The 24,611-nt window shown below is 60.8% G+C and overlaps 1 protein-coding gene across 6 annotated transcripts in view; it reads right to left on the bottom strand.

Moving 5' to 3' along the window:
• Nucleotides 1-6,707: 6,707 nt before the first annotated feature.
• Nucleotides 6,708-24,611, bottom strand: part of CEP170B (centrosomal protein 170B) — a 28,585-nt gene continuing 10,681 nt past the window's right edge. For 3 of the 6 annotated variants that reach the window (XM_070594379.1, XM_070594383.1, XM_070594378.1), the window contains exons 3-19: nt 23,742-23,831; nt 21,878-21,956; nt 20,889-20,947; nt 19,629-19,767; nt 18,775-18,879; nt 18,135-18,620; nt 17,087-17,787; nt 16,666-16,836; nt 16,089-16,179; nt 14,230-15,942; nt 12,703-12,946; nt 10,222-10,381; nt 9,754-9,936; nt 9,585-9,673; nt 9,058-9,151; nt 8,787-8,838; nt 6,708-8,599 (exon numbers count right to left, since the gene is read on the bottom strand). In XM_070594379.1, coding sequence (XP_070450480.1) covers nt 8,358-8,599; nt 8,787-8,838; nt 9,058-9,151; nt 9,585-9,673; nt 9,754-9,936; nt 10,222-10,381; nt 12,703-12,946; nt 14,230-15,942; nt 16,089-16,179; nt 16,666-16,836; nt 17,087-17,787; nt 18,135-18,620; nt 18,775-18,879; nt 19,629-19,767; nt 20,889-20,947; nt 21,878-21,956; nt 23,742-23,831 — 4,698 coding nt within the window. In that variant the 3' untranslated portion in view covers nt 6,708-8,357. The remainder of the gene's footprint in view (nt 8,600-8,786; nt 8,839-9,057; nt 9,152-9,584; nt 9,674-9,753; nt 9,937-10,221; nt 10,382-12,702; nt 12,947-14,229; nt 15,943-16,088; nt 16,180-16,665; nt 16,837-17,086; nt 17,788-18,134; nt 18,621-18,774; nt 18,880-19,628; nt 19,768-20,888; nt 20,948-21,877; nt 21,957-23,741; nt 23,832-24,611) is intronic. The other 3 variants (XM_070594382.1, XM_070594381.1, XM_070594380.1) reach the window with 1 other exon arrangement.

Genomic DNA, 24,611 nt, shown 5'->3' with positions numbered 1-24,611 from the left:
CACAGTGTGGCTGACGAGTGGTCTCGGTCCACGCCTGGGATCCAAACCTGCAAACCCAGGCTGATGAAGTGGAGTGCGCCAAACTTAACCACTACACCACAGGGCCAGCCCCACCACCCTTCTGAACAACAAAAGGAGCTTGGAACTTCCTGCTTCCAGCTGCTTCCTCAAGGCTTCCACTTTATTCTCTAGCATTTTAATTTCACCTTTTTGGGTAACCCTTCAGAGTCGCTACAATTTTTTAATGTTTAATGATTGTTTAGACTTACCACATATTTACCAATTTCTTTACTCACTATTTCTTCTTGTAAGTCTTATCTTCCTTCTGAATTCAATTTTTTCCTTCCTAAGAAAAGAACTTAAGTAATTCTTTAAGTAAAAAAATCCTTAAGTAATTCTTTTTTTTCTTTTTCCGGGGAAGGTTCACTCTGAGCTACATCCATTGCAAATCTTCCTCTCCCCACGCCCCCCAAAGCCCCAGTACATCGTTGTATGTCTTAGTTGTAAGTCGTTCTAGTTCTTCTATGTGGGATGCCACCACAGCACGGCTACTGACAGAGACGGGTGGTGTGGTTCCACAACTGGGAAACGAACCTTGGCCGCCAAAGCTGTGAGAGCTCCGAACCTTAACCACCAGGCCATTAGGGCTGGCTCTTAAGTAATTCTGTCCTCACGGCTCTAAGAGCAGTAAATCTTCAGGTTTTATCGTCTGGAAATGTCTATTTCTCCCTCACTCTTGAACGAGACTTTGTCTGGGTGCAAATTTATTGGTTGACAATTCTTTTCTTTCACTAGTTTGAAGATCTTGACTTCTCAACTCTGATGTTGCCCTGGAAACAAATGCATCCATCTCACTCTTGTTCCTTTGAAGGGGATTTCTCCTCCCTCTCTGCTTGCTGTAAGGTTTTCTCTGTGACTTTGGTGTTCTGCAGTTTCAACCTGATGTGTCCGGGTTAAGTTTATTCTCATATCTCCTCCTCAGGAGTTGTGCATCTTAAATTTGAGGATTTATGCCTTTGATCAATTCTAGAAAGTTCTCAGCCATTATCTCTTTGACTATTGACTCTGCCCATTTTCTTTATCCTCGCATTGTGAATCTCAGATTAGTATATGCTGAGCTTTTTCATTCTGTCTTCTGTGCCTCATAATCTCCTTTCACATGGTGCATACCTTCATCTCATCTTCTGCATCTGGCTGATTTCCAGTGTCAGCCTCCCCAATCACTAGTTGCCTCTTCAGCTCTGTTATTAGCTGGTCAACTTTCCCTGAGGTTTCCATTTCTTACTGCAGACTTTTTCCTCTCTCCCAGAGCCTGGGAACAGACCAGCTTCTTAGCCCTCTCACTCTCTCACTGGGGCCACAGGTAGAGTTTTTCCGGCCCCTATTCCTGTGAGTACAGCCTTTTGAATGCCCAGCTCTGTGCAGGATTCTTAATTTCAACTCTGCTCTTACCAGGCACAGGTCCTTGTCTCCTGACTCTCTGTGGATAGAAAATCTCAAGTGCTTAGACATAAGGGATATTTCTGGGCTCATAACTGCCCCCCAGAGATGCTGCAACGTCAGCTCCTGACCATTCTGGCTTTCAGTTCCCGCTTAGTTTCTGGTACATGGCGATTTCCCCTTACCTCTTATCATCTCAGCTTTGTGTCTGGTTTTGATTTTGTTTTTAGCTAATGATTCTAGGTGTTCCAACTGGTAGAGATGAAGCAGTGATGGTGAGAGGCTGTGAGGAGGCGGAGAAACCAGGACACATCTCAGCAGACTCACAAAGCGAGGGGCGTCCACCGGAGCCCAGGCCTGCCGGGGCCACCAGGATTCTTAAGAGAAAGGGGAGCAGAGAAGAGAACTTGGTGCCAGTCTCCCTCTGAGGCTTCTGCCGACTCTTGTGCTGCACAGGACCGAGAGGCTGGACATAACGTGTCTGAAGGTTGAGCAAAGATTAATAACATTACGGTTCTGGGGAGACAACACTGAATCAGTGAAACAGGATCTCCTTCAAAGGAGGAGGTGCCAGTAGGCTCGCCTGACCCCTATCGGGACCCTGGAGGGCTGCACCCCAGAAGCAAACGAAAGTAGCACAAACCTCATTGCATCCAAAGCCAGCTTCAGGCCAGCCTCGTCCCCAAGTGGGTTGACGGGTCAGCCCCCGCTCCGTGGCGGAGGCGGGTGGTCCTCTCTGATGAAATACGACCCCATCCAGAGACTCTCCTTTTTCACTCACAACGTCTGTGGTTTTAAATCAGGAGTCACCAGACGTGTCAAAAAATAGAACCAAGTATAAAAGCAGGGGGTCCAGGTATCAAACACAAGCTGTGAAATAACTGTGATCGATATGTTCAGAACAATAAATGACAAGATGGAAATGTTCACTTGGAGAAATGAAATATTTTTTTAAAAATCAAATAGAAATTTCAGAACTAAAAATAAAGTAACCAGAGTGAGGAGAGCGGTGGACAGGTTGACGGACAATTGGACAGACCCGGAGGGAGGACTCTGAGTGGCCACTTGGGTCAGCAGAGAATAAAGGACTGACGCTCAGGGGGAAATGTACAGAGAGACGGAGAAGAGTACAAGGGGCGCAGAGGGCAGGGTGTAAAGAAAACCTGAGCCCAAGAAAGGGGAGACTGGAAATGGGGCAGAACAATATCTGAAGAGAAAAGGGGAGACATTTCCGAGGCTGATGAAAGACACAGCAAGCCCCAGATTCAAGAAGTGCCGGAAATTCAACCCAGATAAATACAGAGATACTCCTAGGCACAGCATGGTCAAACCACTGAAAAACTAATAACACAGACAATCCGAGACAGCCAGGAAAAACAGACCCCATCTCGAAGGGATGACAGTGCTTTTGGCTTCTCCCCACGACCAGTGAACTCCAGAGGACGGCGGGCGCTAGGGGGTAAGTGCCGCAAGACGGCGCCTGCCGGCCCAGAATGCTCTATCAAATGAAAGGAAAAGGCAAAAGAAAAACATTTTCAAACACCTGCACCCAGGAAACGGAGAGATGTCGTGACAACAAAACCACACGAGAAACCAAAACTGCTAACGGAGGTCTTCTGGAAAAAGGTCCCAGGTGGGAACATGGAAATGCAGGAGGAGCAGAAGAGGACACTCGGATGAGTTTAGGTGCGTCTGGGCTGTAGAAATTAACAGAACAGTTTATTGTGGGGTTCACAGTCTGTGCGGGATTAAAATGCCTGACCACGACAGCTCAAGTGGTGGCAGAGGCAGACGGGTTGAAAGTGGCACAGGGTCTTTGCGCAGTCCAGGAAGCAGTCAGAGTACACATTTACATGAGGCCCTAATAAGTGGGGGTAGTTTTTTTATTGTGAATTATTTTATAATGGCCAGGAGGTAGTAAATAGAACAATTTATGTGAGACCGTAAGAAGTAAAGGATAAGTTTTCTAACTAACCACTAAGAGTATAATGGAAGTAAGTATTGTAACAAGTAAACAGAGAATGTAGAACAATTAAAAAAATGCAATTAATCCTAAAAAAGATAAAAAGGAAGAAAAATGGAACAAATAACAGACATAATATAGCAGATTTAAGCCTAAAAACTGTAATAAATGCACTAAAAATATTCCGATGAAAAGACAAATATTGTCAAACTGAATTTTTAAAAACAAAATGCACGAAAGTTCAAGTAAAAGGATGGAAAAGGATAAGTGATTATAACATCAGCCAGAAAAAAAGCTGGCATACCTGTGCTAATATCAAAGTAGACTTTAAGGTGAGAAAAAATGACGAGAGATAACAAAGGCTTCATAATGACAAAAGGCCCATCAGCCTGGAATAGAATGGTTCTAACTTGTATGCACCTAATAACATAGCCTCAAAATACATAAAGAAAACCTGACAGAACTGAAAGGAGAAATAGATAAATCCACAATCATAGTGGCTTTAACACAGCCCTGCAGTAACTGGTAGAGCCAGTAGACAAAACATCAGTATGGATATATTTGAAAATGTGAACACAATAAAGCTGATCAAATTGACAAAAGAGAATATATCTCAAAAAAAAAAAAAAAAGGAAGTGTACATCTTCTTTTCAAGGGTACATGAAACATTTAACAAAATTGTCTACATTCTGGGCCGTAAAGCATACTCTATAATACCTTTCAAATGATTGAAATAATTTTAAGTATATGTTCTGACCACAAAAGAATAACTGGAAAATCCTCAAATGCTTGGTAATTTAGCAACACACATGTAAGTAACTCATGGGCCAAGGAAGAAATCATAATGGACTCTAGAAATTGTCTTCCCTGAAAGATAATGAAAATACGATCTAGCAGTCTTTATGGGATCAGCTAAAGCTTACGTTCAGAAGGAAATCTGTGGCCTTAAATCCATGTATCAGAAAAGAAGAAATGCTGAAAATCAACGGGTGTCCATCTCAGGAATTAAAGAAAGAAAGGAGGAAGGGAAGAAAGAAAGTAACACTAAATCAGGGAAGAAAGGGAAAAAGCTAACAAATGAAAATAAAAAATAAGCAGAAATGAACAAAACAGGAAAAAATGTATAACAGAGCAAATCAACAAAACCAAAAAGTTGGTTCTATGAAAGGAATACCAAAATCGATAAACCCCAGAAGGCTGAACACAAGAGAGAGACTGATGGTCACCAACATCAGGAGGGAGCATGAAGGCACAGGAAAAGATCCTACAAGAGTTAAAAGACAACAAGAGCATATTATGAGCTATTTTATGCCAATAAATTCATTTTCTATTCTGTGCTACTTTTTCTAATTCTCCTTGCAGTATAATATACACGTGCAGCGGGCGTGGATTTTCAAGTGTACGGTGCGATGAATTTTTGCGCATGCGTGCACCTGTGTAAGCACCATCTAGATAAGATGGGGGACCGTCCCTCAACCGCCTTCTCAGTCAACACCCTCCTCCGAGAGGCAGCCCCGGGGCGCGAATCCAGGAGGGGAATGGCAGCCTCACGTGCGCCATGCACAGAGCTGCAATAAATTCTGCCAGTTTTCCCAAAATAGTTGACTGCCACCCTCTCACCGGCTTTGACAAGGATCCAGCTTTAGCTCCTCTGGTGGGTGTCGGGGTGTCTCATTGCAGTTTAATTTGTGCATCTCTGATGACAGATGCTGTGGGGCATCTTTGCACAGTTGTCTGGCTGCGTGGTTGTGCCCTGGACAGCGCCTGCTCAGTCTTCTGATCGTTTGTGACTGTGTTGCTTGCCTAGTTCTCTCTGCCTTGTAGTAGTTAGTATATATTTTGGATATGAATCACCTGTTGGGTCTAAGTAGGGAGATCAGGAACCGGGCCACACACCCAGCCGCCGCCCACCCACACCGCCCCTGCTGCTCGGCTGGCCCCACCTCCAGGTCTGGCCCCACCTCCAGGTCGTTAGCCCAGAAACCCGCTGTCCCTCTCACCCTCTCTGATGTCGTCTTGGTGACCGGGTCCCCTCCCCACCGTGGCACCTGCCCTGGTCCAGGCCCACGTCTCCTGTCCCCGCTTGCCTCCCAGCACCGTCCAGTCCCCCTCCACGACATCCCCAAGCACTTTCTCCTCGGCAGCCCCTAAGACCTCACCCAACCCAAGACCTTCCTTGCTCAGATCCAACCAGAAGGGAAGAGCAGCCCCCGGTCCCCAGGGAAAGGCCCAACAGCGAACCCCCAGCCCCTTGCATCTCCGCCACCCCTTCCATGCATAACACAGATCCCAGGGCCGCCAGCCGCTCCAGCCCGGCCACACTTCCGCCTCCAGGGACCTCCCTCCCCCACTGGCCTGGCCTGCACCTCGGAACCGGGAAGGTGGGCTCCAGTGAGTTTCCACAGCTGGAGTGGGCGGGGCCAGGTGCTCGTAGGTCTTCAGGATGACTGGCGGGCCGAGGGGCTGTGTGAGGGTGCCACTCGCCAGCCCCCCGCCTCCTCTGCTTCCGCCTGGCTCTGGGGGGCTGCCATGCACCAGAGAGGTGACCGAGCAGGGAGTGGAGAGGTGGCCTCCTGAAGGTCTCCAACTAGCAAGGGGAACAGAGCTGGCACGGGGAACAGAGCCGGTGTGGGGAGCTGAGCTTGTGTAGGGAACAGAGCTGGCGTGGGGAACAGAGCAGGCATGGGGAACAGAGTTTTACATGGGGAATAGAGCTGGCGTGGGGAACAGAGCTGGGATACTAGTGCTTCCTGTGCTGCTGGTGGGGACCTAGCAAGCAGGCTCTGGTGGCAGGCAGCCATGTGGAGTGCCAGTGCGCTGGACACTTGCTCCCTCTGGACTTGTCCACCCTCCCTCTGGGTCCTCCCTGCAGCTGGAGGTGGGGCCGTGACTGCCCGGGTGTGAAGGCACAGGGCTCTGAGTGCTCGGTGGTGTGCAGTCCCCCGTGATGGGTGAGGTCAGAGACCCTTTGGAGGCCATGAAAAGGGGGACGGGATGGGAGTAGCCGGGTCTTGGCACAGGGCTGTGCCCTCCTGCTGCCGCCTGGACGTTAGAGCGCTCTGGGTGAGCCTCCTTGAATAAAACAGCTTTTCTCTTTGAGACGCAAACATTCGGAGGTTCCCTGCTCCACTTTCTCACCTAGGCCGCCACCTGGTGGCAGTATGCCGCACTGCAGCGTCCCCTGGTCTCGGGGGTCAAATCAGATTTTCCAACCCAGAAAAGGAGACCCCTCGGGCCAAGCATCCCCACGCCCTCCAAACCCCACCAGTAGAGAAACGAGGCCAAGGACACCGACGCCAGGATGTTGCCACGTGATAGAAGAATGATTTATTAGAACAAATTCCATGACAAATCATATAAAATAACCATTTTCTGAGACCTCCATAAGACCACCTGAGGACAAACGCACAGAGGTGCCTCCGAGAAGCCAGACAATAAGTTACCGATCCCAAGTCAAAGACTGGAGGGGAGGAACACGAACTGGTGAATAAAAAAAACCGTACAGCGATCGCCAGGGGGTGTGGGTGCAGGCCGTGGACACAGGGACGGCCACGGCTGCTTCCGGGGGCAGGCTGCGGGCAAGTGTGCGGCATGCAGGGGCGGACCTGGACTAGCACCTCCTCCGTGCGGACACAGCAGGCTCGCGGGCGGGGCCGGGCGGGATCCCCGCCACTCACACACACACACATACACACACGTAAACACCGGGTGGGGACACAGGACCCAAGGGCTCGGCTCCTTGTCAGCTCAATGTAAACACAGGGACACGCTGTCTTGGGGTCCCCCAGCAGGCAGTGCTGTCCTGCAGAGCCCACCCACACCAGGATGGTCCAGGTGGGCCCACCCCACCCCCCGGGCCACAGCCACCGGGCTCTTTGGCTTAGAGGCTCGAGAAACATCAGCCCCCAGGAGGGGGCCGCACTCGGCTCTCCCGGCACGCTCCCAGCTGAAAGAATCCTGAGAAAACAAGACTGTCCCTGGGGCCTCTCTCTGCCCCCCACGGGACCAGGAGCAAAGGGGCCTGTAAGGCCCAAGCCGGGTACAGACACCCAATTAATGCCCACAACATCCGGGAGGCCAGGGGCGAGGTCACAGCAGAAGGTGCGTGTCTAGGGAGCTTCTGGAAGCCTGGTGTCCGGCCACTTTGGTCTAGCGCTCACCCCACCCAGCCTAGAACCCCCAAAGCCGGGTACAGAGGCCCCGCACTGCTCGCAGGGCTGTGCCTGATGCGTGGAGATGTGCTGGGCTGGCCGCGAGCACGGGTGTGTGTGTCTGGCGTGTGCGTGGCCAGCCCCGCAGCAGCCCGCACGATTCGGGGTTTGGCAGTTGTGTTGGCACCAAAGGCTCAAAGCGGCGGGGGTCCTGCCCTGAACGTCTCTACAGGCCACATCCCTGTCCCAGGTCCTGGACTCTGGGGCGGCTGCAAGCGGCCTGCCCAGCTTGCTCCCTGCCTGTTCCCCAAGCCGGGGGAGTCACGAGCCCCCCAGCTCCGTTTGGCACTGAATGACCACACGGCCCAGCCCCTCTTCCTCTGCCTGCCCCGTCCAGCACACGGGGACAGGACAGGTAAGCTCATGGGGCCTCCCAGCAGAACAGCCACTCCCCGGGGGTCGGGGGGGCCCTTCCGGGCCAGGGAGGCTGCCACATGGCACAAACTACTCTTTCCTTGAAAGCGAAAGACGAGAACAACAGAGACAGAGAGGAGGCGGCGCTCGCCTGCAACGCTGGCCCTTGGCAGGGGCCACAGCAGGAGCTGGGCCAGGAGGCCAGCAGGGCTGCCGCGGGGGCTGGACAGTCCGGTTGGGGTGCTGGTTGGGAGCTGGGGGGGGGACCTGGGCATGGAGGCGCCCGCCCAGGGGGTTATGGCACATGTGGGGGTCTCTGATGAGCTGTCCGCAGCCAGGAGGGGCCGGTGCAGGGACAGACGGGCGATAAGGGGCCGCCGGCCTGCCCCCTAGATCAGGAACCGCTCCGCGTCAGGGAGAAAGTCGGGGAGGAAGGTGGCGTCCGAGAGGCCGGGGGCCCCGCAGTTCGCCCGCGGCGGGACGCTTCTCAGGGGCAGGGGCAGGGCCGAGGCGGGCGACGATGGGCTCTGGGCAGCTGGCCGGCCTTTCCCGAGCTGGGCTGAGCCTGCAGAGCCCCTGTTTGCCGTCAGCAGGTCCAGGTTCCCGCTGGGGTCCACGATGGCGTTGATGACTATGGGGGCGGGGAGGGTTAGGCTGGCTGGAGGGTCCTGCACGGCCTCCCAGGCCCACCTAGGGGTCTCCTGGCCGTTAACTCTGGGTATGAGTCAGCTCTCCCACCAAGGTCGCCACCAGCTCCCCCTCCACCTGAACAATGCAGGCAGCCCCGGTGCAGCACCCACAGCCCGGGCCACACCCACCTTCCAGCTGCTTCTGCACACGCCTCAGTTCCTTCAGGATGGAGCTGATCTCCTGGAAGCGGGGCAGGAAGGAGGTAGATAAAGCAGGATCACCAAGGGGGTCACCTCTCCCCGGGGGCTCGAGGGGCAGGAGTCAGGGTCCCAGGCTTGGGCCAGACCCCCAACTCCCTCCCTGTAGCCAGGCAGGCTGAGTGGGCAGGACCCGGGGACCGGCAGGGGCCTCCTGTCCCATCTCATCCCGGTCCCTGTGTCCCAGCCCCCCGGCCCTCACCTTGTTGGATGTCTTCAGGATGGGCACCTCGTTCTCGGCGTTGATCCTGGCTTCCAGCTCCTCCCACGCACGCCCCGTGTTCTGAAAGAGGATCCTGCCCGCCAAGGGGGGGTGGGCGGCAGCAGGCAGATGACGGTGACGATGGAACCTGGGCATGGCACCCAGCCCTCTCCGCCTGCCCCAGGGAAGCTCGTGCCACCCCCTCCTGCGCGCAAAGGGAAACAGGCCAGGAGCAGGACTGGGCTGGCCGGTACCAGAGTCCCTGTCCCTGTGCCCGATAGGGGAGGAATGGGACGGAGGGGGCTCTGCCAGGCTCAGGGTCCGGCTGCCAGGAGCCGTGTAAGCCTGTGTGTGCACATCTGCCCGGGTGCCCTCGGAGGACATCAGCCACGGTACAGTCTCAGCTCGCACACACGTGTTCATGTCTCTGTCTGAGGGGAGTCTGGCGGGGTGTCCACTGAGCGGTGGGTGCTCCTTGGCACCCAGGGGCTCCCACGGGCTGCAGGACATGCAGGTGCCCGACTCACTTCATCTTCTCGGCGAGGTGCTCCGTGTTCTCACGGATGGCCTGAGACAGCTGGGACACGGGGTTCAGCATCAGGTTATCAAAGATCACCTGCAAGGAGGCAGGCATCAGCACGGAGACCCCGCTCCCCCGGCAGCCCTGACTCGGCCCAGGGGGCCCCGTGTGCTCACGGCCGGGCCCGCTCTCAGAGCGGTGGGTGGGGTGCCTGCCTCCTCGCGGTTCCGAGGCCGCGTCTTGGTGGCCAGGGAGTCCTCACGACGGTCATTCATGTTCTGGTCCAAGTCCCGGGAGTTCAGGGAGCCAGGCGGCACCTTCTGGAAGTTGAGGCTGGCCTCAGGGATGCGCTGCACCAACTGTGGAGACAGGGAGGGGGCGGCGTTGGCCCACCTGGTGGGGGCATCCCCCAGGAGGTGGAGAGCTGCACCTCCCCTGCTGTGACAGCAGGTGGCCAGTGCAGACCCCAAGCCCCCTCTGCTCAGGGTACCTGGACCTGATGGAGGCAGGTCCTGCGCCCGAGTTCTCGGGGTGTCCGTCTGGGGAGCTAAGCACCGAGGGGCCTCAGTGAGGGCTTGTGGCTGTGACCGGTCTCTGCTGAGGAGCGCAGGGGGCCACCTCGGCAGGGCGGGGGCCGGGCTCACCTCCTCTCGGGCAGAGATGGTGGAGGCGGGGGTACTGGGTACGTTGTTGAGGGAGGGGCTGCGGGCGGACCCCGGTGAGCCCAGCGAGTCGCCGTCCCCAGCCACATCGTGGATCTCCCGGGCCAGGATGGCCACGTCCTTCACCAGTGTCTGGCTCAGCCTGCAGCCAGCAGGAAAGAAGGGAGAGCCTGTGAGTGCTCCTGGCTCAGCGCCAGCACGGGGGAGGCTGGGGAGGGGAGCCAGAGAGGACTCAGCGTTCCCCTCCCCAGGCAGATGCTCCCTCCCAGGTCGGGGCGGGAATCCCTCCCAGGAGGCAGCTGCTGGGTGAGGGGCAGGGACTGGCGTATGCAGCCTCCAACCTGGCCCAAACTGCTCCCAGCTGGTCACTGGCAATGCCGGAACTGACGAGGCCCCACCAAGAGGCTCAAGTGCCTGATGCCCCAAGGTGGGGTGGTGGGGGTGGGGCTGGGGGCAGGGCCCAGGCAGAGGGCTGTGCGGAGATACCCACAGCCTCCCAGGCAGGCCACACCACCTCCTCCTCTGGCCACCAGGGCTGGGCATTGGGGCTGCCATAGAAGCCATGGGCCACACAAGCTCCACTCTGCAGGCAGGGAAACTGAGGCAGGGGAGAGGGCGGGGTCACAGACAAGGGTCAGAATAGGCCAGACGGTGTGGCAGGCAGACCCAGAGAGGCTGAGGACCTCCCCACAGGGCAGAGAGGCCAAGGAAGGCTGAGCCCCCAGTACCAGCCTGGTCCCCTCACCCTCAGGTTTCCTTGGCACTTCAATGCCTGTAGTCACCCAACCAACGGGGGAGCCGGGGGCCCACCGAGGACCAGGTCTCTGCCCTCAGCTGTCCCAGCTCCACCCAGGTGCCTCCCAGCTGTCCCTCAAGGCGCACCCACTCCCAGCGGCACCTCCAGCCTCTGTCTGGCACAGCCACCCGAGCTCTGCCCCCACCAGCGCTGCCCTCAGCCCCCTCAAGATGGGGGTCCCCAACTTGGTCCCACCCTCCCTACGTCGCAAACACAGAAGAACGTCCCTCAAACTCCCGGTGATACCCAACCGACATGTGCCCCTGCCTCAGTGCCCACCCAGCCCCCTCGGTCCTCTCTCTGCTCCTGCGCTCAGCAGGTTGGTGGGCTCAAGCCCGCCCAGGTTGAAAGCAGGGACCTCAGGAAGCCCAGAGGGGCCTCCACTCCCCACTTCCTCTCTCCCCACCTCCACCACCTTCATTTCTCTCACCCAAGTGCATATCTCCTTCCAGAACCCCACCCTTGCCTTCTCGGCTGGCTCCTCAGCCCCTCCTCGCCACCGTTCTCACAGGTGACTGCCCTCCAACCCCTCCTCAGGCGTCCTGAGGGCTCGGTCCCAGGCCTCCTTCCCTTCGCGCCATCCACGTCCTCTGCACAAGCTCATGTGCTCTACCACCTCAGTCGCCGTCTTCATGCTGACGATACCCATGTCTCCATCCCCCACATGGGCCACTCTCCTAGGAGCCACTGCCTCTGGTCACCTCCTTCCAGGTGCCTCATGGGCTCAAGCTCAGCATCCTCAACACCAAACACTTGCCATCCACCCAGCCCCAGGACTCCTCCTGCCCACTTCTCTGCACCATCCTCCCCTACACCTGGCCCGGAGGTGACTCTTCCACTGAATGACCACAGGAGAGAGTTCACCTTTAAAAATTTTGGTGGAGGCCTTCCTTGTACCAGAGGTCCCCCACCCTCATTCACCCTCAGGCAGATCTGCATTCATCCATTTATCCACCCTTCCATCCATCTACCCATCCATCCACCATCCACCCATCCACCTATCTACCCATCCATTCATCCATTCTCCATCCATCCACCCACCCATTCATCCACCCACCATCTGTCCATTCATCCATCATCTGCCCATCCATCCACCTGTCCATCCTCGCAGCCACCCATCCACCTATCTACCCATCCATTCATCCATTCTCCATCCATCCACCCATTCATCCACCCGTCATCTGTCCATTCATCCATCATCTGTCCATCCATCCACCTGTCCATCCTCGCAGCCACCCATCCACCTATCTACCCATCCATTCATCCATTCTCCATCCATCTACCCACCCATTCATCCACCTATCATCTGTCCATCCATCCTCCCAGCCACCCATCCATCCAACCATCCATCCATCATCCATTCACTCACTCTTCCTCTTTCCATCATCCATGCTCCCAAGCATCCATCTACCCATCTTCCATCCTTCCTATCATCTATCCACCCATCCATCATCTATCCCACCATCGAACTCTCCAACCATCCAATCATCATCCACCCAACCATCCATCATCCATCTATCCATCCAACCATCCATCCATCTGATAAACATTTTCCAAGCCTATTTAGGAAGAGAGCCCCAGCCAAGTTCCTGCCCTCAGGGGCTCTCGGCTCCAGGGGCAGGCACCCAGAGGATCAACGGCTTGTGCTGTCAACTGGCGCCACTCACCTGGCAATCTCAGCAATCTCGGCTGTCTGCACAATGAAACCATAGGGGTCAGGCTCTTCTTCCTCATCATCTGTGTCCCGGAGGCCAGGGGCCCGGGGCCGGGGCCGTCCAGAGCCGCCAGCCCGTGGGGTCTGCGTGGCTGTAGAGGCCTGGGAATGTGTGTGCTTGGGGGAGCCGTGGTGGGAGCCATACTCTTCCTCGGAGGTGGATGTGCAGTCCGAGCCCTGCTGCCGGCGACGTGTACCTGCAGTGAACGGATCATTTGCGGAAGCAAGAATAGACCACAGTAGCATTCAGCACCCTGGGGCAGCCCCAGGGTCCCCCAAAGGCCCAGCGCTGCAGGACAAGCCACACTGCAGCTGGCGCCCCTGCACCCAGAAGCCCTTCAGCTGAAGTGCCAGCAGCTGCTGAGCTCCGGGGACCAGAAGGCCACCACCAGCCAAGAGGCACATGTAGGGACACGCAGCCCGGCATTTCCATAGCCCCTTGGGGAGTAGCCCAGAGCTGTGGTTGGTGGGCCAGTGGGCGGGGGCCATGTGCATCAGATGGGAACCAGCGCCCTTGGTGGCAGGGAAGTGGTGTCCTGAGACACCCCGAATAGGGGTAAACCCCCACCATGTGGGTCGACCCTGGCCCTGGGCCAGACCGTATGAGTGGCCGAGCACGGCCTGTGGTTGGAGCCTGAGCTCGGCCCTCACGACCTCTCCCTGCACCTGCCTGGCCTTCTCCGACCTGACTCCTCGCCCTCCCTGCTCTGAGCTCCTGGGGCGGCTGCAAATGAGGAGGGACAGGCGGGCAGCAGGTTCCTGCCAAGCAAGTGTGGTCCTCAGCCCGCAGCCATGCTGTCCCGCTCCATCCCATCCTCCAGTGAGCCTGTCCCTCCACAGTCCTTGCCCCCAGCAGACCCAGTGGGCAGGGAGGGGCCCCGCGGGGGTGTCAGGTGAGTGGCAGAAGCAGCAGCAAGGAGCTGGGCCAAATTCACTCAGAGGACAGGTGGCTCCCCAGCAGGGCGAGGCTGCCTGAGTGGATGTGGACATCCAGCCCCCCTAGGCAGGACACCAACGCTGGTGGCCACGGCTCCTTCCTTGCGATACGCATGGATCGCAGGTTCCACGGGGCCTCTGCTCGCAGAGGGGTGGGAGACACTGACATAGCCCTCTTCTGGCCACAGATCTGGGCTCACAGAGGGTCCCTGATGGAGCTGCACAACTCCAGCAGCCTGGGGTGGATGGCCCTCCCCAGGCACCCAGCCTAAGAGTGGACAGCTGGGGCCTGCACATGTGCCTCACAAGCCATCGGGCTCCCAGCTGGTGTCTGGATCTCCAGGGAAGAGCAGGCAGGCCCAGCTAGGAGACGGGAGCAGCCGATCCACCCTGGACATGGTGGAGGCCCTCACGCCAGGACAGCCTGGGGGCTGTGGATGCTGGAGGCCCTGCAGCCCGGCACTGGGCTGCCACACAGGAAGCTGCAGACCCCACTGCCCGGGCTGAGGAGGCTCAGGGCTACCCGCCCGCTCCCAACACTCACTGGGTGAGGAGTACCGGGCACTGCCCGGGCGGGCCCTGCTGAAGGGCTGGCGGGCAGCCGTGGCAGTGGCAGCGGCCTTTCTGGCGGCAGCTCGGGCCTCGGCCATGGTGGGCTTGCGGCCGGCACAGTACAACTCGACGCTGCGGCCGGAGAAGCCAGTGCGGGTGGCAGCTGCCTCTGAGTCGCTGGGCCCCGTGAAGGAGCCGGCCCGCTTCCGGGGCATGGCCAGGATGTCCAGGCGCGACAGCTTCTTGGCCTGATCAGCGGCCGGCCGCCCCGCTGGCTCGGGGTTGACCAGGGGTCCCCGTTCACCATCCGTGGCCTCAGTGTCCGAGGCATCCCCCAGCCGGGCCCGTCTCAGCCGGGAGGCACGCGTGGGCCGAGGGGTGGACAGGCTGTTGGAGCGGGTCAGTGCTTGCTGCACCTTCTGAGCGCCGGCTGAGGGGCGGCTCTGCTCATCCCGGGCAGCCGGGGACGGCGGCGGCGCTGTGGGTTTTCGGCGAGGCCCCGGCCGACCTGCCCCAGTGGCTGCAGGGGTCTCGTGGTCAGAGGTGACCGTGTCTGAGCTGGGTGGGTGGGTGAGACCAGAGCCTCGTTCTTCATCAGGCCAGTCCAAGGACCCCCGGGGCCCGCAGCCACGCCGCACGGCCAGGCGCCGTGCTGGCTCTCCGCGGCCCACATCCGTCGGGCCTGATGGGTGGCGCTGCTTCTCTGAGAGTCGCTCCCGGGCGCTGCTCCCTGGGTCTTGTGCTGCTGGCGGGGATGGTGGCTTCTCCTTCTGCAGCCCCGTGGGCTGGGGGCTGGTCGGGCTGGGCCCGTTCTTGCCACTGAGCAGGCTGACGGTACTAGCCGTGTCCACGTCGGAGTCCCCAGACAGGGAGTCCTCCGGTGGCCCAGGGGCACTGCCAACCTCACCCTCCGCCTCTTCTGTGGACTTGGAGAGCAGGCGGGCCTCCAGGGCTGCCAGGGCTGTCTCTGTCTCCTTCAAGATCAGGTGGGTGTCCTGGGAGTGGAGGTCCATGCGTGAGGCCCGGGCTGCGGCCAGGTCCTGCAGGAGGGGGTGGCTAGAGATGTGCGGGAGTTGACCAGGTGCTGGGGGGCCACTGGCTGGCTCCTTGGTGAAGCTCTCTTGCCGGATGAAGGCCAGAGCCTCCTTGGGTGGGGCTGGGGCGGGGCCCTCGGGCTCTGGGGACCGCCCTGGCCGCAGCTGGATGACCATTCTCCCGCTGGAGCTCACGTAGACACCATCCCTCGCTGGGAGACTGGGCTGGGCTGCCTGTCCCGGGCCCTCGACCTCCCCTGGAGCCACAGATGGTTTCCTGGGGAAAGTGGCCTCTCCGTTTTGGTCCCCGATGAAGAAAGAGGTGGGGGCCAGCTCCCCGGGGGCCCTCGGCGAGCGCCGGCCCCTCGTCCATGCCAGTCCCTCCTGTGGGCTCCTGCGTCTCTCCTCCTGCAGACCTCCGCCCGGCTCAGGGCCTCGTCCCCCGTCTGACCCACTGGCATCACTGAGGCTGTCGGGTTCCAGGTCCTCCTGGCCCAAGAGGCGGCTGGCCTGTTCACTGCCTGGCTCTGGCGGCCCAGGCCCACTCTTCCTGGCAGCCTCGGGGCCAGCGGGGCTGTCCGCCCTGTCGCTGGGCAGCTGTGGGAGTAGTCGCCGCTGGCGCACAGGAAGGGCCCCCTCGAGCTCCCCAGCTCTGCGCCCAGGGCCGTCGTCTGTGAAGACAAGGGTAGCCCGGTTAGAGTGGTCGCTGGCCTGCAGGCCCTCCTACAGGCATGGCTGGTGTGTGCTCCACCAGCAACCCCAGTCGTTGGCCTTAGGCCACCCTAGCCACTCCCCATCCAGCACTGGAGTCGCTTACCTGCCAGGCCTGGGTCCGAATAGCTGTCAGCCAGGCTGGCCCAGCGGGACACCCACTTCTGACCCCCGGGGGAGCCTGGCAATGGGAGGCCCTGCAGAGAAAACAGCAAAATGCATCTGTGACACAGGCCCCTCGTGGAGGTGCCAGGGGCAGGAGGGAGCATGAAAGGCAGCCCACCCCAACGCCTGAATCCATGCTTGCCAGCCCCAGGCCTGCAATAGGCGCCCCCTGCAGAAACAGCGAGCAGGCCTGCTGTTGCCTTGCTGGGCTTGTGGGACCCCAAATGAGCCTGGTTCAGCAGCTCAGAGGTCAGTCCCTGCGGCTCTGCCTGGCCCGTCGGACTCAGCCCAGCCCCGCCTGTGGGCAGCACACACCCAGGCCCCCGAGCCAACTCGGGGCCTGGCAGAGGACATGCGCCTTAGGAAAAGGTCCAGCCCAGCCTCATCTGGAGTCCGCCTCCAGGCAGGACCAGAGCCTTCCATGCACAGAGGACCCGATGACCGGGGCCCCAGCCCGACGCTGTCCTTCCCCTGCCCGGCCCATCCACAGGGCGGTGTCCGGGCTCCGTCTTGCCCACCTGGAGCTCCCCCTGGGGGACCACGCCCACTGGCCGGGACGCAAACTCCTGCAGCAGGGCCATCCGCTGGACCACTCCATCACCAGACTCGTCTCTGTCCCCTCTGATGACTGGACGGAAGGTGGCCGAGGACACCCTGGAGAGTTCAGGGGACTCAAGTACCCCGAAGACCTACCGGAAGGGATGGTAAGGCACCAGAGGTCAGAGCGCCCAGACCCCTCCCTCCACTCAAACACAGGCTCCATCCCCAGACACTGGGAAAACAGGGGCCCTGGTTGGCCAGAGTGGCCAGTGGCTGGGACATGCAGCCTGGCTGTCCAGTTCATGCATTGGGTGGGAAAACAGCCCCAGCCCTGGGAAAGCAAGAGGTAGGGCCAGAGTGGGCAGCCCACGCCCGAGGCGGACCCCACCCCCACGGCACCTGGTCGATCATCTTGCGGGCCTCCTCCACCTCCTGGTCCTGCGTCTCCGTCTCGATGGTGTACGTCCCTGCATCACTGAGACTGTCATCCTCCTCCTGCTTGCGCGTTTTGCTCAGCTGGGGGTCAGCAGGCGGTGGAGGCGGGGTCGAGGGGGCCACCGGGCTGGCCCCACGGGGCGTCAGGGGGGTGGGCAGTGCTGGGGGTGCCTTCTCGGGGGCAGGCCGGGTGGCCGGGGAGCTGTCCCGCAGGCACTGGGCCATGAAGTCCTGGGCCAGGCGGGAGCGGCGCCCCACGCTGCCGAAGGGGCGAGCAGGGGCCCGGGTGGCGGGCGAGGGACTGCCCAGCCGCTCCTCCGTCTTCTCCCGCTTGAGCGAGCCGGCTCGCTGAGGCCCTGAGCTGCCGCCCGCCCCCCGGGCTGGGGCTGGTGCCCCCGTGCGGTCCCTGTCGGGGGGCCCAGGGCCTCGGCGCTTGTCGGCCTTGGGGTCCCCGGGCGGGGCATGCGTGAAGGACTGGGAGCGTTTCTTGCGGGGTGTGTCCTCATCAAAGAACTCGATGACGAAGGCCTGCTGGTTGTGCAACAGCTCCTGGGGATCCCGCTTGATCTGCCTCTGCAGCCGCACCTGCTCCCCGGTGCTCTCTGCGGCTGCCTTGGCCGCGGGGTCCTCCGAATCGCTCTGTGTGCCATCCTCGTGCTTGTGGCCTGGGGGCAGGAGGGACCCCAACTCATAAGGCCAAGGGAAAGGAAACAGAGCGATGCTGGGGGGCCTCCTCACCCCGTGCCCGAGGGGGATGACACACACAACCACAGCTGTCACACGTGGTTGGGGACACAGCACCCCACACCACATGGAACCCAGCACACGAGGTCGAGATGAGCCACGAGAACACACTGGACTGTCCCAACTGGGCAGGCGATTCTCAGGCAATTAAGAGAAAAACAGAAATCAATCAAGATGATTATGGCCTCCCACGGGCGAGGCAAGCGGGCAGACCTGGGCAGATGTGTGGTCACAGGCCGCCCAGGGGGCCAACCAGCCAGGCACTCACCCTTCAGGGTGCGGGTGTGGACAGGCAGGTCGCTCTTGGTGCTGTGGCGGTCGTCTCCGGGGCCGGCCCGGCGCAGCAGGCTGGGGTCGTTCTGCACCAGCCAGTCGGCCACCTTGGTCTCGGCAGAGACCACCTCGACAGGCGTGGCCTCCTTGCCCTGGGGCCGCCGCTGGCGCAGGGAGAACTTGGTGACGTGGTCCTTGATCTTCACCTTGCCCGGGCTGCAGTCGTCAAACTCGATGGTGAAGGACGCGTGGCTCTGCACCACGGGGGCCACCCCGCCCCCGCCGGGCTCCACGTCCTTGGTGGGTGCTTCGTGCACCGGCACCTCGGGGGGCCTTGGTGGCTGCGGGGCCTCCTTCGTGGGGATCTCGAAGTAGCTGGGCTCCCGCCGGAACGAGTAGCCCTGAGGCTCCGTGGTGGACCGGAAGCCGGCCAACGTCCCAGTGAGCTCCCCATCCTGCTGCGTTAGCTCCTTGGGCCGCTCTGGTGGGGGGAGACGTCCTCAGGCTGCCACAGGGCGGCACCCTCACCCCACCCACCTCTGCGGGGACCGCTGGCTCCGTCTCCCCATGAGCTGACACTGCCAGGCTACCCTCGGGGAGTTTGGGGGTCTCACGGGCAGGCCCCCAGGACCTACCTGGGTAGGGCTCCTCCTGGCGCCGGTCCTCGGGTGAGGTGCCACCATCATCCTCACCCCACCAGGAGGGCTGCCCGTACAGGGGCGTGCGGTAGGTCGCTGCCTCTGCAGGGGGAGAGAGAGTTTGACCCTGGGTCGCCATGGCCCCAACACAGACAGGAGGGGAAACCTGGAACTGGAGGGGACGCTGGGCTCTGGAGGGAGCCTGGCATCACCTGCCAGCTCCAACCTACAGCAACCCAGGACTCTGGTCAGCCACTAAGCACTCTGAGCCCCATTTCTGCATCGATGGGGGGCTGACAAGTGCAGAGAGTCCCGTGGACACTCACCCTCCACCTCCCCCTGTCCCTGCCTGGGCCTCCCTGCAGGTTGGCTGTTCCCTGGGGTGGCACTGTCCTCAGTGCCCCCAACCTGGGGTAGGCAGTCCCTCCAGCCCTGCTCCTGGCCCTTTGCCCCAGAGCCTGCCCAACTGAGAGGCAGGAGGCCAGCAGTGAGCCCACACCCAAGCTGAGCCTCGGCCCCCCTCCAAGGCTCTGTAAATATTTCTGGCCACAAACGGGTGACCCTGGGGGCTGAGTGCCCAAAGTCCAACTGGATCACAGGGAGTGCAGGGGCACAGGTGTGCATGTGGGGGAGCATCTACAGGGGTGCAGGGGGGCATAAGTGAGCATGTCTACAGGGGTGAGGAGGTGCAGACGTGCACAGGTGTCTGAGCTCACACAAGAGCAGGTTTGTGCTCTGGCGGCTGTTGGGGGCGTGAGCCCAGGAGGCCCTGAGAAGTGGGGCAAGGGGTGTGGGCCCCGGGGGTGGGGGTGGGGTGCAGGCCTGCATGCCCAGCTGGCATGCCGTCCCACCTGCTCCTGGTCTCCGGTCACCCCGCTCCGGCCTGGGGGTCGAGGCCTCGCAGTACGGCGTGTGCTCTGGCTGCGCCTCACCCCGCTTGGGTACTGGGCCCCTGACGCTCACCTGCAGTTGGCTGGTGTACTTCTCGTGCTGTGGGCACAGGGCAGGGGGCAGGGGCGACACCTCAGGAAGACATCCCCACCCAGGGCCACCGCCTCTCTTCTCCATCAAGAGTGGGCCCGGCGCTGACTCCTCAGGACCCCCGCAGAGCAGACAGCCGGACACCTGCCCAGGTCAGCAGCTAAGGTGGGGGTCCACGCCCAAGCCTGGGGGCTTCCTCAGGACCACGAAGCCTCTGGGAGGGAGCTGTGCTTGTTTGGGGGGTGAGGAGTGGGCAGCAAGCATCTGGGGGAGACGGTCACCCCAGCCCCCACGGGGAAGAAGGGGTCAGGAGCTGGCGGGTGGGGAGCGGTGGCCTGTCTGAGCAGAGTGCCCATATGCATGTGTGCACTCGTGCATGTATGTATGTGTGCACGTGTGGGCTTTCGTGTACATGCGTGTGTGCATGTGTGCCAGATACAGCAGCAGCTGTGGGCCCGAACTGGCCGAGCTCTGCAGTCATCAGAGTCAGGCTCAACCTGGCCTTGCCCTCACTGGCGTGTGACTCTTGGAAGGCCACTCATGTTCCCTGTGCCACCCGAGGTTCATTTGTAAGATGGGGCTAAGGCCTGCCCATCTCACATGGGGCTCCCGGGTAAAGCTGTGGGTAGGGTCCCTGAGTCTGTGTTCCATGACTCCTCCAAACGAGCAAGGGGAGATGCCCCACCCGGGACCTTTGTGCCCTCAAGGAGGAAGGGTACCCAGGGGCCCCGATCACTGAGGACCTCCCACAAGGTTGCTGCCGCCAGCCTGCAGACACCCCGTCCTGCCTGTTCTTGGCCACCCCCACCCAGGGGGCCTGACCAGGGTCCTCCCCAGTACCCAAGATGTCAGGTGGGTCTTCTCAGCCACCCCTCTTGCTGAGCACAGCAGCCTCTGCTGGGGCCGCTGCCACGCCCACCATCTGTGGGTGCATCAGCCTCGGGGGGGAATGACTACCTCCCCACCTGCCAGACTGGGCCGTCCGGCAGAGCAGGCTGGGCCGGGCTGACTCACAGCAGCGCAGCCACAGCCACCCAGGCAGCCGAGAGGCCTGGAGTGTGGGCCAGGGTGGGCCGGCCAGTGGGAAGCAGAGGGCTGCGGGGATGCGGGGCCCGGGGGTCAGCACTGACCCTGAGCGCCTCCTCGGGGACACGGTGCTGCACGCGCTCCAGCACGTACATGTTGGAATGTGGCAGCGCGTTAAGGAGAACAGGGAGCAGGAAGAGCCGGGCAGGGCCTCAGACAGCGGCCTCGGGCCACGCAGTGCAGGTGTCCTCAGCCAAAGAGATGAAAGGGCCACTCCCAGGGAGGCAGATCAAGGAGGGGCACGCGAGGCGTCTGTGCTGCCCACCCCAGTGTGGACACCTGCAAGCACGATCTCCCACACCCACACTACCACCTGCCCCGTGTAGGCCTGGGCCTCTGGGCACCCAGCAAGTGTCTACACTGCAGAAGCGGCCTGCAGCCCGTGCTGCGCCCACTCAGAGGGGCAGGACAGGGGCCGCTCCAGGTCACAGCATGCACATGCCCTCAGGCCACGGGCACACTCTCCACCCCTCAGCTCACAGCCCAAAGCACCACGGGTGACGTGCCCAGGAGCCAGGGGGGCCCTGGAGGCCATGGCACATCCAGCTCCCAGCTCCCCTCTCAGACCACCCCTCAGCCCCTGGCCTCCCAAGGTTCCAGGAGTGGGGAGGGCCCATGGGTGGGTGTGCCAATGGGAATGGGGCCAAGGTGGGAGGAGGAGAGGATGCACTCCTGCTGTGCGCCCTGGAGTCCAGGGCAGAGGCACAGCCCCCACCCACCCATGATCTGGGCAGCCCCTGGGTCACGTGGGGACTCCGGGTCCCAGAGAGAGGTCACCCGTTCCTCAGGCCCTGTGAGAGCTCAGGCCAGGCGGACAGTAGGTGCCAGTGGCTGGGACCTCAGATTAGAGGGGCAGGTGGCAGGGGCTGGGGTTCAGGCTGGAGCCCAGCCTGGGGTTCACCCTCACAGCCCTCTGACCTCTGTGGCCCTAGCTGCGACCTCCAAGGCCACCACCTGCTTCTGGGATAGTAGGACTGGGGCTGGGGGACCAAGCGAGAGGCCCCAGGCAGGGTGAGCTGCTGGGAAAGGATATCATAGCCGAATCGGATGACATCGTTGAGCTTCAGCGTGACGTACTTCTGATCCGGGATGCGCACGTCATTCACAAATGTCTGCGGAGAAAACAGGGCGGAACTGAGCCGATGGCAGGTGAGGCACAACTCTGGGGTCCCCAGCAAACGGACAACCCGGGCTCTCCTTCTGTGCTCTGGGCCCGGCACTGTCCCTCCAGCACGTGTGTGCCCAGCCCCTAGCCGGGAAGGGACCAGAAGACAGACAGCCTTGAAGGACTGGCCGAGGGGAGCTGAGGCACCAGGGCTCGCCCAGCGCCCAGGGCCCCTGACACAGCCCTTCAAGCACAAAACCCTTGGGCGTCTTTGTGAAACGGACCCATTCTCCTCCACACAATGCCTCATGCTGGCCCCAGCTCCCCCCTGCCCGACCTCACAATTCCCCCTGGAGTGGCCGAGGCATGTCCACAGTGTGGCCCCATTGCAAGGCGGGTCAGGCTGTGTGAGGCTGTCTGACAACGCCTCCATGCAGGCTGCCTGCTCGCAGGGGAAGCGCCAGTCCCTGGAAACCCTCTTCCCTTCATCAGGGGCTTCTAGTCAGCCGGCCACCGGCCACCATGCTGTGGTCGGATGAAGGAAAGACCCCAGTGCACTCTGAGGGCTTCTGGGGCAGGCCAGGGTGACAGAGGGAAGACAGCTGTGTCCCAGGCATGGCAATTGTGCCCAGAGTCTGGTAGAAGAAACAAGGAACATGAGGAGGGACTGAGGGGACCAGAAGGAGGATGGCTCCCCAGGGAGGCGGCCCAGGCCTGGGGGGCTGCCTGTGCGCAGATGGGAGGGCAGCAAACGTGACTAGAAACATGGAGCAGAGCCTGGGCGCGGGCTCGAGATACAAACTTGGTTTTGGACACAGCGTCCTGGGCTCTGAGCAAGCAGCAGAGGCTACCAGGCCTGGCGTGCGGACAGCAGCGAGTCTCTGTAGACCAGCCCTGCCAGCCTGTGTCCCTGGCTGAGCCTGGTGTCACACGGGCAGGCAGGAGTTGGCCCAGCTCTGTGGACATCACAGGCCTCTGAGAACCGTGTCCCTGCAGGGTCCAGGAGCAGGAACCAGGCCAGCAGTCCTGGGACCCTCTGGAAGCCCATGCAGTCTGGGCCAGCGCCTCAGTGTCACCCACGTGGCAGAGGGCAGGTCTGCGCCTCCTGCAGCCCCATTTGGGTAGGGTCACCTCCTCTGAAAGAAGGCTGAGGGAGGAGGGGCTCACAGGCAGAGAGTGAGACCCCAGTTGGGAACACCCTGAGAGGGGAGCCAGTGGGTGGTGCCCAGCACTTGGGGAGCGCTCCCAGGTGGAGGCAGGGCCAGCCTGAGGCTGCAGTGGGACCCCCAGCTCAGGATAGGGGAGCAGACTGCACAGGCTGGAGAGGGCAGGGGAAGAGCCCTCCTTGGCTCTGGCACAAGGGAACCGAGGCTGGTGGTTTTTCTTTCTTATTGGAACAGTGTTGCAGAGCAGGCTGCTGTCCACCAAATACAGAAAAAAAAGAGGACACCCATACAGGTGGAGGGGATATGGAGGGGCCGGGTAGGCACCGGGAAGGGGCATGGAGAGGGGCAGGGCCTGCACAGAGGGAGGCGCATGGAGATGGGCGGGGCTGGCACAGGAGGGAGGGGCACGGAGATGGGTGGGGCCGGAACAGATGGAGGGGCATGGAGAAGGGCGGGGCTGGCACAGAGGCGGGGCACGGAGAGGGGCGGGGCTGGCACAGAGAAAGGGGGTATGGAGGGTCGGGGGCCGTCACGGGAGGGAAGGACATGCAGAGGGGCAGGGCCAGCACAAAGGGCGGGGTCACGGACAGGGGTGGGGCCGGCACAGAGGGGCTGGGCGCACTCACCCCGTTCAGGCTGCCCAGGTCCTTTACCCAGTGTTCGTCCCTTTCCTGGTCGTAGTTGATGACGGCATGCTGCTTGTCCACGCTGCGGGACTAGGAAGACACAGGTGGCCTCAGGTGCCCTTCCTGGTGAGGCAAGGCCCAAGAGGCAGAGGCACCACCCCACCGGAGCCCCCATCCTCTCCCATACCACCACACTACCAACCCCAGACCCCTGGGCCCCAGAGCTGGCAAGGCCCCAGTCACACTCGCACACCTTGACTGTGCGCACCTGGAAAGCCCACCAAGGCCTGGCCCAGCCAGCCCTCCCGGCCACTGGAGCTGGCCACAGGGATTTTCCAAGATGCCAGGGCCAGTTCCTCTCACCCTGCAGCTACCACCCAGCCCCTCCCCGTGTGACCCCCCTCCCCAGCACCAATAGGCCAGTGCTGCTCCCATCCTGGAGGCTGCTCCTGGGTCAGCCGTGGGAGCGGCTGGGAAACCTCTGATCATCTGGGACACGCTGCTCACTCCCAAGGGCAGGCGGGGGCGGCTAGGCAAGTCGGGCAGAGCCCAGAGGGAGGATCAAAGGGTTGGGGGGCTTCAGGGAGAGGCCTCCCCAACCTGCTGCCCAGCCATCCGCGCAGGGGCACATATAACCTCTCCAAGTGATGCACACGTGCACACACACGCATGTGTGATGCCTCTCAGACCCCACCGCTGTACGCTCACATGCACATAGCTCACACATCCTGAGCACACCCTGCCACCCAGCCTCCTTGCACACGTGCACACAGGCACACACACAGGTACTTCAGCCCTGAGCAATTCTAACTCTTCCCAGGCCCCCGGGACCCCCTCCCTGAGGCCAGTCACCCATCTCCCTCACAGGTC

Source organism: Equus przewalskii, chromosome 25 (genome assembly GCF_037783145.1).
Source record: "Equus przewalskii isolate Varuska chromosome 25, EquPr2, whole genome shotgun sequence".
Taxonomy (NCBI): Eukaryota; Metazoa; Chordata; class Mammalia; order Perissodactyla; family Equidae; genus Equus; species Equus przewalskii.
This window is presented reverse-complemented; position numbering and strand designations above follow the sequence as displayed.